We start from the raw sequence: 15,452 nt of genomic DNA, 5'->3' as shown, positions 1-15,452 counted from the left end.
CAACAATAAGGCGACCACTGCATATTTCTATTATATATATATATATATATATATTTTTTTTTAAATATTTTTTTTGTATACTTACCCTGAAATATTTCGCTCCTACATGTCTAGGGTGATAGTCTGGACAAATTTTTACAAAAAAAAATTGCTACATCGATTTATGTAGTAGGTGTATGCTTTCTGGCAGCCGCTGTCAAACATAGTAAAAGAAGACGTAAACCACTCGGTTACCCCCCCCCCCCCCAGCAGAATCGCGAGGTGTTATTTGTTCCATTTTTTAATTTATTTTTTAAGAAACAGAAAGCGTTTTAATTGACGTTATCTCTAATGTGGACCTTTTTAATCTCAGTTTTCGTGCGTAATTGCGCGGACCAAAAAAAAAAGAAAAAAAGGCGTGTGCATGAGACTACCGGTTTTACGTACAGTAGAATATTTCTTGAAGCCATGTGATTGATTGCAGCATTCTTTAATTACATTTATTTGGATTGAGCTCTATAATAAGAACTGTAACCTATTCTGTCTTTGAATCATTCCAGATTTCCCCAAATTGGTTTTCTACTAAACAGACAGAGACTCATCATATTGTGTTATGACCAATATCTTCCTTCAGTCGCTGTTTGTCATTTGTTGTATCAAGCCAACGATGTTGTCTGTGACGTATTTTTCCAGAGAAACCATATGTTTTATATTTAATATCGGTGAATCAGTGTTTAACACTTAAATGTTATTCAGTCACTGTAATAATGACATTTACGTTCAAAGCATAATGTGGTCATTTCTAAAACATTATATTGGTTTTGATCGGGGAAGTTTATTTCTTCTTATTAACCGTATAACTGAGTCTTAGTGCAGTCGGATATGATTTAAATTGAAGCGCATTACTGTGCAAGAACAAACAGGATGGATAGAGTCACTATTTAATGCTTTGTACACTGCCACTTAGCAAGGATAAGTTCTCCTTGTGTTTTACAACACCCACAAATAAAATTAATTAACGTTGTGACAGCTTTCATTCATCACATAAGAAAAAGAAACAGAATTTAGATGGAGAAAGAAAATCAGTGAAAACTGTTTGAGTTCAAACAAATCTACAGCTCTCTGATGTCATCAGTTTGTCAAGTTAATAACAACTCCTTAATAACCCCCGAGCCTTAAACTAGGAGCACTTTTGCACCTTCAGTCTGAGAATGTCGGGCCAGTTTGGGCTCTTTCTCTGACTCTAACTTCTCCTGCATGCTCTGAGAGGTTGTCCCAGGCTTTTAGTGCATGTATGAAGAGGCCGCTGTGTTGTCTACACCAGGGGCTAGAGCATGGTTGGTGGCCCCTTTAAGTCCTGAGGCTTTGTTGGCATGGCAACCGCGATGTACTTTAGTTCTCTGCTGGCATTTTCTCATTAGCTTCTACACATTCTGTTACATTCCTGCAGCTATAGGTTCATATTTATATTATCTTTATTCTTTTCCGCGGTGGCTGTTTAGTACAATGAAGAAATAAAGTGCACGGCGACCTTGAGCTGCTGCACGGTAACACGAGTCGGGCTGATAAACACGTGTGTGCGTTTACTCTACTTCCATGTACCCGTGATGTTGGATGTGTATACTCTTTGAACTAATGGCCTGTGCCACATAAGCTGAATAAGCATATTCAGCTCTGGCAGCCCATCCTCTCACTGTCACCTCCTGTAGCGAGATGCCAAATCATGCACGGTAACTTTATAACAGAGTGAGCCATGAGAGACATCCTCATTAGCGTCACCTCCCTCTCATTAAGGGCGTCATTATCTATTTACATATGTATGCAGATCCTCAGGAAAGGTGTTTTTGCAAGTCCAACATCAGAAATGAATATAAAGTAGCAACAAACCACCCATCTGTATCTTATTACAACACAATGCTGTGTTACTGTAATAATAACTAGTGTTACTGGGGAATCTGGAAATAGTTATAAGCAGATATCAATAATGCCTTAATGGAGATATACAGTACGTATACAGCTCTATAGCATTCATATTCCAAGCTTAATGCTTCCAAGGCTACATGCTGTTTATATATTGTATATACCTTCTGGAGGCTTGAAGTCTTGATATTTTGCACCTACATTTTCAAATGATAATGTTTCCCACAGGGTTTAAAGTCATTCAGTCACTAATAATGTACTGTATACTTTTAAAGCAGTTATACTGTGTGTGTGTATATATATATATATATATATATATATATATATATATATATATATATATATATGTATATATACATATATAAAAGGTATACTGCAGGTGTGGGAGTGGACACAGGCACACGCTGCAATGACCTCTCAGTGTAACCGTTTTCTTCTTAAATGTGCACTTGAGTCATTTCTCCTTTCTTTGTCATAATCTTTAGATTTCTTCCTCACTGCGCTCCCCTTGTCTGCCGGTTTGTATCGTTGTTCCTGGTGTCAGTGGAAATGCTCTGAAGTGTGTCCTCTTTGAAAGCTTTTGACTGGAAAACCACAGGAAGTAAAAAGCCCCCCTTTTTTTTTATTTTATTTTTTAGATCGTCTGCACTGGGGCGTGATGAGTGGATGTATTTGTCCAATTTTCCCCGGCAAAGAAAGAGAAAATGAGATTCTGTAATTGCCGTGGCATGGACTCAACGTTTTCTTTCCGGTTTGAGGGGTTAGCAGAAAATATGTAACTCCTTTCATTCGTTCCCCTGCGCTGTATATCTGCAGCGGTGGTGGTTTAGTCTCATGCCTGTGAGCTGTAAGCACCCCCATACACACACACACACACACACACACACACACACACACACATTCCGGCACCCCCCACCCCTGTCACACTGAAGAGGTTATTTTTAGTGTTGGGGATGCAGCTCGCATCCGGCTGCACGGAGAGATTAATGGAGCACGAGAGAAAGCGATAGAGAGGGAGCACACAGAGAGAGAGAGAGAGATGACTGGTTGATGGTGAGGAGAGGACAGTGTACGAGACAGACGGAGAGTGTTGGCAATGATGCAGCCAAGTTGCGTCATTTACTGTCTAAAAGGAAAGAAATAAACTAGTTGGAACGCCTCTTCGTCAAAGTGTGTATTCACAGCTTCCATGGGGGAAAAATAATCTTCCTTCCCACTGAGGTGCGGCTGCCTCGTCAGCATGCTAAAGTTTCAGGATGTGGATTTTGACTTTGAAGTTGGGCTCCGAACCACCTGCCTCCTGAATCGCACCGATATTTAAGCGATAAGCATTTGTTCCCAAAGGGTCTGCTGGGGTGACGCTATTTTTAGAAGCCAATTTGTCCACAGCGATTATCATGCTTGTTCTGCTGCCACTGACTAAGAAAAGTGACTCAGAGTGTGTTCCTTTGTCGGCATCACTTCTGCTACCCTAATGTTTAGGCCTTTCTTGATTGAATAACGGTGTGTGTTTTATTTATTTAGTTCTTTCTCGTTTCAGAAAGTCATGCATTATAAGGACGTACTAGATGCTAACATGACAGAGAATCTTTCTGGGCTTGCTGTTGAGGTCCAATTACATTTTTAAAGTATGCTTATTCCCTGTATTTATCTCCTGCAATGTTACATCAGTGAAAAGAGGCAATCAGCAGGGATAAAAGAAAGAAAGAAAAAAGAAAAACACCCAGAGCACTGAATATTAATACCTCACTGCTGAACATGGGGATGCTGGGCATCAACAGGGAGCCGGATTGAATGAATAATGAATAGGCTGTTGACGTCATTGTGGGTTTTAAAAGTCAGTCTGGTACCTCCAGAGGTCCCTGCATGGAGCAGCCCCCCCCCCCCCCAGCACAAACTGTCCTTCTGGCCCAGTGACTCAGAGGTCCTGACATCTCCTGCTGAACCGATGTGGGGCTTCATATCGAGATCCTGGCGTTCTGTCCAGAGAGGAAAGAGGAGTCCTCTTCCGAGAAGATCAGAACCCCCCCCCTATCCATCCCATCCCTCTTTATAATGTCAGGCTCCTGTCAATCACTTGCTATACTTTCATGCACATGAGCTACATGCAGAGGCCTGAACTGGCTGTAGGTTAAAGTCACATCACGCTGTCAGCAAACACCTTTGAGGATTCACTGAATGTTATGAAAATGTGAAACCTTTGAAGAACCTTAATGATTTTTGATATTTCGGGCTCACTTTCCCCCCCCCCCCCCCCCCCCTGATTTCTTGTTTGTTTTCTCCGTTTGTTTGCAGTGAAGAAAGCCAAGCTCGATGGACCCCAAGGTGAGTTGGATATCATCCGCGAGGTGCCGAATCAAAACATGTTCCTATAAAACACACGCACAGTATCATGACCACTGGTGTTTACGTTTGACTTGTTATTATTTATTTTTTTTACAGAGAAATTTAACACATACGTGACCCTGAAGGTGCAGAATGTTAAGAGCACCACCATCGCTGTGCGCGGCGATCAGCCGTGCTGGGAGCAGGACTTCATGTTGTGAGTGCTTCTGGCCCCTCTCTCACATCTTCTGCCCCCCTTTTATCTCGCCAGGCGGTTTCATATTTTTTTTTTAACCTCTGTCCTTCTTCTGTAAAATCTGCCAGTCTGATGTTGCTTAATTGGGGGACAGACACAATTTCTTCACACCTACCTGTCTTCCTTCTCCTTTAAATAGCACCTGTAATGCAATGGGCCTCCCCTCTTCACTGTACACATTCAACTTTATGTGACCAAGACAGGAGTTCATGCTTAAACCACACTTTACAAATCCTAGTTATATTTGCTGTATATGAGCGTTGCTTGATGGCAATATGAGGAAAAGATGAGTTCACTGATGTTTGCCGTACAGAAATATAGATGGTCTGCGGTTGTCCTATCTGTGCTCTCTCTCGCTTCTATCCTGCCAGCAGCCTATAGTTGACAATCACCTACTCTTTCCATCTTCATGAGGGGTGACTCATTTCCCTCTGCAGATTGAATCACATGTGCATATCCATCCCCAGGTTTAAGTGCAGCTCCTGATGGCAGAGACTATTTCTATTCGAGGCTCTCAGTGCAGTGAGGTGTTTTTTATACAAGCCTGTCTTTTTTGCCCCGTACCTTTTTTCCTGACTCAATTCTTTGTTTCTTAATCCACCTCCTCCTCTTTCTGCCGAGCAGTGAAATAAACCGCCTGGAACTGGGCCTGACGGTGGAGATGTGGAATAAAGGGCTAATCTGGGACACCATGGTGGGCACCTTATGGATCCCCTTGCGCAACATACGGCAGTCCAATGAGGTACTCCCTCTCTCTCCCTCTCTCTGCCTCCCAGCATTATTTTTGACAAGTACAGTGCTCCGTATATATATAATATAATATAATAATATACATTTTTCCTTATATATATATATATATATATATATATATATATATATATATATATATATATATATATATATATATGCCTGCTGAGAGTTAGCCAGTTGGCTTATTGATTGTTATTGGAAAAAACTATTGATTTACAAAATGTCTTCATGTATGTTATTAGAGAAGAAAATATACACATTTCCAAATAGACTAAAACTAGAATGTGTTGAGGAAATCTGTCAACCTTTTGTTCTACCCATTCTACAAAATACGTTACAGGCAACAATCTTATAATATCCTATTTTGTTTGTCTTTGTCATTTATACTTATAAAGGAAAACAAATAAACCCCTAGAGCTCACTAATAAACCATTTATTACCGAAGACATTTGGACTGGTCATAGTCATAAAATGGCATATTTATCCCTCAGTACGTGTAAAGCCATGTTTCTCTGCTCCTCAACCCTCTCCAGGAGGGTCCAGGCCAGTGGCTGACTCTGGACTCCAACGCCATCATGGCTGAGAACGAGATCTGTGGAACCAAAGACCCGACCTTTCACAGGCTGCTGCTCGACACCCGCTTTGAACTGCCTTTAGGTTTGGCCTTCCGTCACAGCATCTTGTTTCATTTATACGTGCTAGAGTTGAGATATATGGATAGGCGTCAATAACATCTAATAAAACAGGGATGATACCGTTTAACACTGTTGCTTGGATTAGAACCGTTACCACAGCATGCAATTTATGTCCCAACCATTTTCATATTTACTATACTAGTGCTTTTACTGCTACCACTTATGTACTAACTCACCACATTGAGGGCTTTTAATTGAGATTGCTTTTCAAATCCATTATTATCGAATACTGTTGCCATGCCATGGAAATAAATCAATTGGATTGCTCTTTAGTTCTATTCCACTGCGTATAGATAAATGTACAGAGTGATATATATATATAAATATATATTTGATGTGCTGAAAGTAACATGTGTTTGTGTCGTGTGCTGCAGACATTCCTGAGGAAGAGGCTCGATACTGGGCCAAGAAACTTGAACAACTAAATGCCATGAGGGATCAAGATGTAAGAACTTCAACCCCTTCCACATTCCCATCTCTCTGCACCATCTGTCATCTATATTTTCTTATTCATTCCCTTATTTTATGGTATTTTCTTTCATGAACCCTCTCTCTCCGACTCAGTGTTTCCTCTCCGCCTCTTTCTTCATTTCTCTCTAATGGCTCTCCACGGCTGCCAATGACAGTCAGCGATTTTCTTCTTCAGAAGACGTGATGGATCTCATTTTCTAAGATGTGTGTGTGTGTGTGTGTGTGTGTGTGTGTGTGTGTGTCTCTCTCTCTCTCTCTCTCTCTCTCTCTCAGTTTGCCTATCAAGAAGAACAGGAGCGACCACTCCATGCACCGACCACACAGTGCTGTGAGTGTCACTTCTGCATCCGCCTCCTCTTGTCCCCCCCCACCCGCCGTCTCCTTTTTATACCTCCTCTTGTTCCTCTCCTCACCCCGTCGGCTCGGTCGCGAAAGGGAGGAAAGAGGGGAGCAAGGACCGCTGATGAGACGAATCATGAGTCGAATGACTTATTGGGCGCTGGATGTACGATGGATGTGAACTGACAAATGACGGGTTGTCAGACACACACCATCCTGACTGCCTGTCTGGCAGGTGATGATGACACAGGGAGCAAGTGTGCATAGTATACATCCGTGGACAGACTGGGTGGGATGGTGGCCCGATGCCTGTGTGTGTGTGTGTGTGTGTGTGTGTGTGTGTGTGTGTGCGGAGATGATAACAGCATGTGTGTGTGTGTTCTCTGTTCTTAGTTACTTAGCAGCACCGAGGCTCCTCAAAAGACCTTGTGTGTTGACTTGTGAACCCTCTTTAAATAATGAATTCTCAGGGCTGCAAATCTACACGTGTTTGTTTACCAGGCTTTTGTGGGCTGTTGATCTGTTTAATTTGTCGCCCCCGAAACCTAATTTGGTTTCTCCACACGCTTTATCTCCTTGCAGGTAATTGGAGTCTGTGGGGAGATCAGCAAAGTAGGTTTCTTTCATGCATTTGTTGCTAATGACTTGGAGTAAGTCTGCATCTATTGTCCATGTCTCACTTAATGTAATGATCTCCTTGTTTAGTTTTCCTCAGAGACCGTGAGCTGCCCTGAAAATATATTTTCTTTTCTCCACGCGTGCCTCTCTGAACTTCCTTTTCGTCTCGCATCTATATTCTCCTAATTAATTTAAAGTCAATCTGGTAGAATTAGATTCAGTAAATGTACAGTGAATTAATCTCTGTGGCGAAGATGCATATATGACCTTTTCTCAAGAGCGTAACAAGATAGTAAATAGATAAAAGCAAATACCACCAATTATCAATCAGACAGTATCAGGTATCTACTGTATAAAGGAAACAAAAACAAAAATATAAATTGGATTACAACATGAGAACATGCATTTAAAAATAAAAAAGCGTTATTTATCATTTGCTGTATTATTCTCGTTTTTTTTGGTGTCACATCCTTGCACCTTCCTCTCCCCCTCCCCCCCCCACCCCACCCCCATACACTGTACGAAAAAATACAGTACAACACAATTCTGACCCATCGCCCTCTTCTCGTCTCCCGCCGCGTTTGCTCGAACAGACGAGGATCCGGACAGCGCCGTGGACGACAGGGACAGCGACTACCGCAGCGAGACCAGTAACAGCGTCCCGCCTCCCTACTACACCACCTCGCAGCCCAACGCCTCCATGCACCAGTATCCCATGAGGAACCAGCAGTACGGACACTCCTACGGCGAAGACATCCACGAGCTGGACTACGACCACCGAGCCGTGAGGTAACGAGCACCCTGCCGGCACGAGTGGTTTGTTTTTGAGGATTAAGGAAGAAGAAGAACGCCAAAAGAAGAATGTTTAATATTAAGGTTGTGCTATCAGACTTATCTTGCTATCTTTAAGCAGATATTCCTGTTTAGCCCTGAGACCGCTCAGACCCTGCGGCCTTGTTTTTGTTTCATTGTATTGAACATGGTAACATGTGCTCTCCTCTTCTAGAGAAGAACCCTGGCCTCAGTGTATACAAGCACGCCGGGGCAGCACAGTTCTTGTATACAGGTCATGTACAGTATGAAGTGGGCCTTTTGTGTGCATGTGTGTGTGAATGTGTGTGTGTGTGTGTGTGTGTGCGTGCGTGCATGTTGAGTGTGTGAGCATCAGAAGCTCCAAGTGATCTCCTTTTGTACAAAATTTGTGCACAAACTAACAGTATTTCTGAAATTATCTTTGCACTTTTCTCTTTAAAGGCGGCAGATGTTTAAAAGTCATGCGATGCTCCAAAAAGGATGAAACAGAAAGTTTGGTCCTTTTTTCATTTGTTTAGATTCAGATGGGTAAAATGCAGAAAGGACAAGTTCATAATTTTAAAGTCAATTATAGGGGACAAAAACAAGGTGGTACATTCCACAGTTACAGTGTTTTTAATGCAAAATGCCCTCTTTGTGTCAAAGTGTTTTGCACTAAAAAAAGACAATAGATGGATGAAAGATATACTTACTTAATTTAAATAACTCCCACTGTTTAATTAAGCCTTGTATTAACTTCAGATAAACTTGGTGAAGAAAGTGTAATAGTGAGCACAACAGTAAGGGATCTTTTCATGGCCTCATAGTTTACATCAACACCTGACTGGTATTTTAAGACGAGCTTGACAAACTGTGAAACCCCAAACCCTGTACCCGGCTCGTGCAGCGGCTCAGTTTGGTTAGAGCTTTTTTTTTTTTTTTTTAAGGATTTGCACTGAGCTCCACTGATGCTCCTCTCCCAACCTCTCCCACCTCTCCCCCTACCTCCCTCCTTACTCCTCTTACCAGACGCTATGATAGTTTAGACTCGGCCACCAACGGGCTCAGCGATATCGACTCAGGCTCAGGGTCGAGCCGGCGCACCAGTCGTCAGTATTCTCTAGACAGTAGGCATTCACTGTCCGATAGGTGGGTCTCTGTACCTCCTCGCCAACACCTCCTCCTCCTCCTCTTCCATCCTCTTGCTCCGGCCTGTGACTCCGTCTCGCTGTGACGTCAGTGGTGGACTTGTCCCGTCCTCCTCGCTCGCTGTGCTTGCATGCATGCGCTCTTACCCTATCTCTGTATATGTATATTCCATACTATTTTGATAGAAAACTACTGCTCCTGCATCTCTATCTACTGTGTTCCTCCCGGTGAAGAATCACAAATACGTATCACAAGTGATGTATCGCTCTCATCTTCGCCTTTTGTTAGATTCTCATGAGTTTTTTGCGCGTGTGTGTGTGCGTGGGTGAGTGATTGACGAGTGTGTGTGTGTGTGTGTGTGTTGTTTCATAACAGTCAGAGACGGAGAGGTTAATTGTTGGAGTTTGTGTAACAGTGCATGTGTGTGTGTGTGTGTGTGAGAATCAGTAGTTGCGGCAGCCTGTTATTACAGCCTCATCCTGTCTGTGAGACCTTAAGAAGAGCCCTGTCTCGTCCTGGGAGTCCCATACTTGTTAATTATACACATTTTACTTTCACTAATTTCTACTTGTTTCCACCAAGACAGCAGGAGGCACTCAGCCCAATAATGTGGCAGCAGAGAGGCCGAGACAGATTACATACATTTTCATCATGTTTTTTTTTTTTTTTGTTCTTTTGCTAAGAAAGAGGGCAGACGTGAATGTAGACTCAAACATTACGCAAGCATTTGTCCCCCCCCCACCCCCGTCTGTGTCAGTGTCTGTCTTGGATAAGAGAGAGAGAGAGATCATGAGATAGGTGATGAATAGAAAAGAACAGGAGTGTCGTGATTGTGTGAGTGTTTATGTGTCCCTTCATCTATACTTGTGTATTCCCTCTGGCTCACAGCCCAAAGCCATAATACAGTCTCCTTTACGCCTCCTGCACCTTGCGTTATTGAACCAACATGTAATCAATAGAGACAAAACAATATAGTGTGTGTGTGTGTGTGTGTGTGTGTGTGTGTTTGTGTGTGTGTGTCAGAAATTGTTTTTGCATGCGTCTCAAATCTCTCTCTGACTCATGGTCTGCCTCAATGCCTAATAGCCTCATTCATCATCGTGAATAAATATTATTCACTTATTTATTTGCAAAGAGAGCCTGGTTTTGTTCCCCCGGGGTAATAAATTACCCTCGGCCTCTCCAGGTTCACTGAATAGGTCTATTTATATCTTTTTAAATCATGAAAAATTTGTGTTTTTGCTAATCGTGTGCTTTTTTGTATGCCGCGTGTTTCTGTATTAACCCATTACCAAAAAGATGATTCTCCTCGTAGTTACATAGATGCATCACTGTGCCACCCCCACCCCCGATTGTTCTTATTGGTTGGATAAAGACACTCCTCTGTTCCAATTGGTTAACTGTCTCCCTCCCTGGCCCCAACACAAGTTATTTACATGTCACTGTGACAGGCAAACTCCTCATTGTGCAAGTGTGGGAACTCCCCTAGTTTGGGTTGAACCTGTGTTTGTGTGTGTGTGTGTGTGTGTGTGTGTGTGTGTGTGTGTGTGTGCGTGTGTTTGCAGTCAGTAACACGTGTCTGTGTCTCCCCTCAGTCCCACCGACAGTCGTTACGCCTCGTCGGGCGAGTTGAGTCGAGGCAGCTCTCAGCTCAGCGAGGAGTTTGTCGCCGAGGAGCGAGCGACTTTGCGAGGTTCGGAGTTCTACGATGAAAACGACTCCTACCACTCCTGCCACTCCTCCGTCAGCTACGGCAAAGAGGATTCCCCGGTCTGGGATGGCGAGGACCCCCAAGCCGTCTACAGCGACGAGGGAGGCTACCTCAAAGACGGAGGGGAAGAGGGGGCGCTGTATGCCGAGGTGGAAGGCCACTTGTACGGGGAGGGAGGAGAGTACAACTACGAAGATGAGGAGGAGGTGCCCTTTGAGGCAGAAGAAGACCTGTATCCTCTTGACGGCACTCTCAGTGAAGACCAGGAGCCGCCCTACACCCCGACGCCCACAGGCACTGCCCCCACCCTGACGTCCCCCTCTGACGGTGTGTCCTCCGCCAGGCCTCCGCTGGAGAAGCAGGCGTCGTTGCATCAGCAGCGGCCAGCCCACGAGCAGCTCCATCCCCCCAGCACAGCTCCCACTCTACCTCCGGCCGCACGGGACGACACGTTGCCCCCTTTCAGCGCAGAATCCACCAAGCCTTCGTTCGCAACCGCCATGCCAGCGCTCTCAACCCCAACGGCGACATCGCAGCTCCCGGATGCTCCAGATTCGGAGCTCCTGGGGCCTGAGCCCAGGGCCGAGGTGCCGCTGGAGGAACCTCGGCCTCCCGAGCAGCCTCCAGCGGCAGAGAGCGTCCCTCCAGTTCCTGAAGAGAGAGCCGAGGAGCCACCTGTTTCAAGGTGAACACTGTGCACACACACCGGCAGCCTCGTGGAGGACACATTAAAATAAGCTTCCACTCACTGTCAACACGAAGGCACCGACATTTTGGGCACTATATGCACATACTGTCTGTCCAAAGGAGGAACATAGGAAACAAATAGCAAAACAACGTTAGTACTGGTTCAGTTGAACCAGTGCTGCCAATTAAGGTTTTTTAAACGATTATTTTATATCTTTTTTTAATCCTCAGTGCCACTTTAATGCTATCTAATAGAAAGCACATATATTGAATAATTGTGTTTCTTTTTCAATCCTTCTTTGAGCTTCCCAAGGAGGGAAATCATGGAACCCGGTCCCGCGAGAGCCAAAGCCAACTGGCTTCGACTCTTCAGCAGAGTACGACTACAGCTGCAAGAGGTACAAGCTGCATGTGTGTGTGTGTGTGTGTGTGTGTTTCTCAGTGTACACAGGTGTGCATCCGTGCCAGGCGAATGCCACGGGCTCAGAAGAGTGGGTAATGTGTTGTCTGTTGTTGTTGCTCTGGTGTAACTCATAAGTCGACTATTTGAGCTCACAGTCCCTGCATGTCTTATCGTTACTGTTGTTTTTTTCCAGCTTTTGTTGACACCGTTTTTTCCCCAGTTTTTAGTTATAGTCTTGCGTTTAATTGATAGTTTCTGTTTACCCCCTTGTACTGTTTTGCCATTTCATTATTTTTCTTTTCAGTTGTTTGCCATCCTCGTAGCCATTTGCATGTTGTCCATTCTGATTCCCCATGATGGCTGGAGCGGACGCTCAGGTGGGTGCGGCCAGTGGCGTGTTCATCAATATCAATTACGTCATATCATCCCGTGGAGCTTGTAGATATTCAAGGCGAGCCAAGCAACACATAGAAAGATGCTGTAAGCCTGCTAAGTGTCATTTTTAAAGCCATGCCGTGTGTGTGCCGAACATGACTATTGATGTCCGTCTGCGCGACACGAGCATCGATGCTGCGTGTCATTCATTGAGCAGGCAGACAGACAAAGAACATGTCTTTCAATAACAGAGCAGATAGAATTAGAAGAGTGATTACACGGTCCTCCATCTGGCCCGTAATCTACTTTTATGGACTATAATTCTCAAACGCAGAGCCACTGCTGATGTCAATGATCACCACACTCACTTAGGAAGACACAACTCGGCTCCATCACTCTCCTCATCGCCCCCTTTTTCTTTCTACATCCCACTTGTACCGCTGTTGTATTACTCATTTGTGAACTTGTGGCCACAGCTACTCGTGAAACTTGACATGAAACAGTGCTTTTTGCACAGCAACACCATCCACTATCTCTTGATGTAGCTGTTCTCAGTATTCACAGGCACTATGTACTATAAGATGCTTATATACGGCTCTAATGCTTGCCTCTCTGCCTCATCTCATTTCTCTTCTTTTTTTTCCCTCAGGCCCGAGGAGAAAGTGTTGGCATCGCCTCTCTGCTCTTATCAGCCGGGTAAGTAACCACGACGCCGTTACCGCTAAGGTCATCGGAAAAAAAATCGATAAACTCGCCAAACCGAAAAGCCGAGCCGACGGCCTTAATGTCACGTCCGGGTTTCTTGTGAGCGGCTGCAGCCGAACTGGTGTTGAACGCTGCTCTGCGCATGTGTTCCAGGATGGGCGGTGCTCTGTATAGCATTGACAGCATGCCAGACCTCAGGAAGAGGAAAGCTATGCCTCTCGTCAGAGATCTGGTGAGTTTTTCTGCACTAATCTCTTAGAATTCCCCCGACTGTCTCACATCTCCCCAGTCCATTTACCACTGAGCTCAGCAGTGAGAGCCTTCATATAATAAACCTACTCCTGTTACCGTCTGATTCTCAGAAGTACTCTCTCATCTAATTCTCTTTACCTCATTGATTTTTTTTTTTTTCTTCATCTTTTCATCCCTACTGTGTTTTACTACGCTGCACGACATCCTCATCTGCTCCCAGGCGATACATTTCATTTCTTATTACAGCCTGACAGGCGATCTGCAGGGCCAAGGGCCCACTGGCAGGACCAGAGGTTTCCTCTGAGTGACACTGATGTTTGCTAGATGCTGTCATATAACACACCATTTAATTTCCTCGCGCTGTCATCGACCCCGTGTCTCCCTGACATTGCCTCGTTAGGGATAAAAAAACTGTCACTCATTCATAGAAGTCACTTCTCTGGAGTGTCTTCGGGACAGCGTTATCCCATTTCTGCTTTTGTTCAAATTACACGAGGCTCTTATTTTACTTGCAGTTTATGAGAACAATCAGAATATCGATAGACCAACCCTGCCCCCTGCAAATTGAGTAATTGTGTCATTGAAAACCATAAAGAAAAAAAGTTTTAACATTTCAGGAAATGCTTTTTTCACTGAGAGTTAGACGATTGATTGATTTGAGCATCCGCAAGTCTGGAAACATCTTCCAACTTTAAACTAATTAAATACAACATACTAATTAGTGAGTTATAGATCTGCTCATAGGCAGATTTTATTACCTTGGCTAGCTGCCTCCCCTTGCTTCCAGTCTTTGGAAAGGCTATAACCTTATATTTAATGGATAGAAGAGAGTGGTTTCATTCAGTCTTCTCTAACATTAAGCAATAAAGAAAATAAGCATACGGTATATGTCAAAATGGTAAACTATTGCTTTTAACAAAAAGACGTGTTCTGTAGTCAGTGGCGGTTCTAGACCATGTCAGATGGGGGCCCATGGCTGGGGCTTCGTGGGATTTTTAGGGGTAGCAAACATATATAGCACAACTAAAACATCCTAAGCCCCTGCAGTCTACATACCGAAGTGTCTTTTGTTATGAAAATTGCTGTGAATGTGTGTGAAAATGACAGCAGTGCATGGATGTGTGTATAAATGCACTTTGAGGGGTCACTAAGGTTAGAAAAACCTCAATAGTCATTACGATAAAAAACTCAATAATGCTCATTCGGTGCTAAATATTAACAATATCCGCTCTCTGGAGGTAAACGTGGGGTGAAATAATGTCGGGGAAACATTTGCCACAGTTGCGGTTGAGCGGCATAGAAGCGTGTCTCTTTATATTATATTTATATTAACTGTCTGCCAGGCAACGCTCAGTGTGCTGGTTTCCTAATCGCGTCACCACACACAAGTAATTAGCTCACATGCTGTCTTCATTAATACTTCTCTCCGTCTCAAAGTCACAGTGACTACGCACCCGACAGGCAGGTGCACACACACACCCACACACACCCACACACACACACACACACACACACACACACACACACACAACTTATCAGACTGTTTCCGGTGATCGATCGGCACAAGGTGCGCAGCGGTCCTGGCCTAATGAGCGGCGATCGCACGCTACTTCATTCACACATCAAATAAATCAAGTCTGGTTGCAGCTGTGGCTTCACATCTGGCTGTAGATTCACCTTGTTTCAGCCCCCACTCCAACCCCGTGTTTTTATTGTGGATGTCCATTTTTGTTTCATCAATACATACAATAAATGCAACCTTTCTCAACATGTGTTGTATTCTCTATGGAAATGTCCACCCTCTCTGTCTTGTCCTTTTTCTAATATTAAATCTCTCCCTTCCTCCTCCCACCTTCACTGCATCGCCACAGGCTATGGTGAGTAACACCATATTTGCTTTCAAAACACTTAAGTTATGAAGGTATAATCTCTCTTATGAGAGGAAGAGCTTTACTTTCACCTCCAGTTTGCTATAACTATTCAGAGGAGGAGGAAGATTGCCAGACAGAGAGTAATAATACACAT

The 15,452-nt window shown here is 43.9% G+C and overlaps 1 protein-coding gene across 1 annotated transcript in view; it reads left to right on the top strand.

The window, feature by feature from the left end:
- The window catches only part of unc13a (unc-13 homolog A (C. elegans)), a 39,549-nt gene that overhangs the window by 504 nt on the left and 23,593 nt on the right, over positions 1 to 15,452 (top strand). Inside the window, 14 exon segments of the mRNA XM_034531438.1 lie at positions 4,195 to 4,224; positions 4,342 to 4,441; positions 5,105 to 5,222; positions 5,764 to 5,887; positions 6,300 to 6,370; positions 6,670 to 6,724; positions 7,318 to 7,347; positions 7,947 to 8,142; positions 9,175 to 9,294; positions 10,890 to 11,690; positions 11,997 to 12,090; positions 13,120 to 13,166; positions 13,329 to 13,407; positions 15,299 to 15,304. Of these exon segments, the coding sequence (XP_034387329.1) occupies positions 4,195 to 4,224; positions 4,342 to 4,441; positions 5,105 to 5,222; positions 5,764 to 5,887; positions 6,300 to 6,370; positions 6,670 to 6,724; positions 7,318 to 7,347; positions 7,947 to 8,142; positions 9,175 to 9,294; positions 10,890 to 11,690; positions 11,997 to 12,090; positions 13,120 to 13,166; positions 13,329 to 13,407; positions 15,299 to 15,304 (1,871 nt within the window).

Source organism: Cyclopterus lumpus, chromosome 4 (assembly GCF_009769545.1).
Source record: "Cyclopterus lumpus isolate fCycLum1 chromosome 4, fCycLum1.pri, whole genome shotgun sequence".
NCBI classification, from domain to species: domain Eukaryota; kingdom Metazoa; phylum Chordata; class Actinopteri; order Perciformes; family Cyclopteridae; genus Cyclopterus; species Cyclopterus lumpus.
The sequence above is the reverse complement of the archived record's forward strand: the minus strand, read 5'-3'. Positions and strand labels throughout refer to the sequence as shown.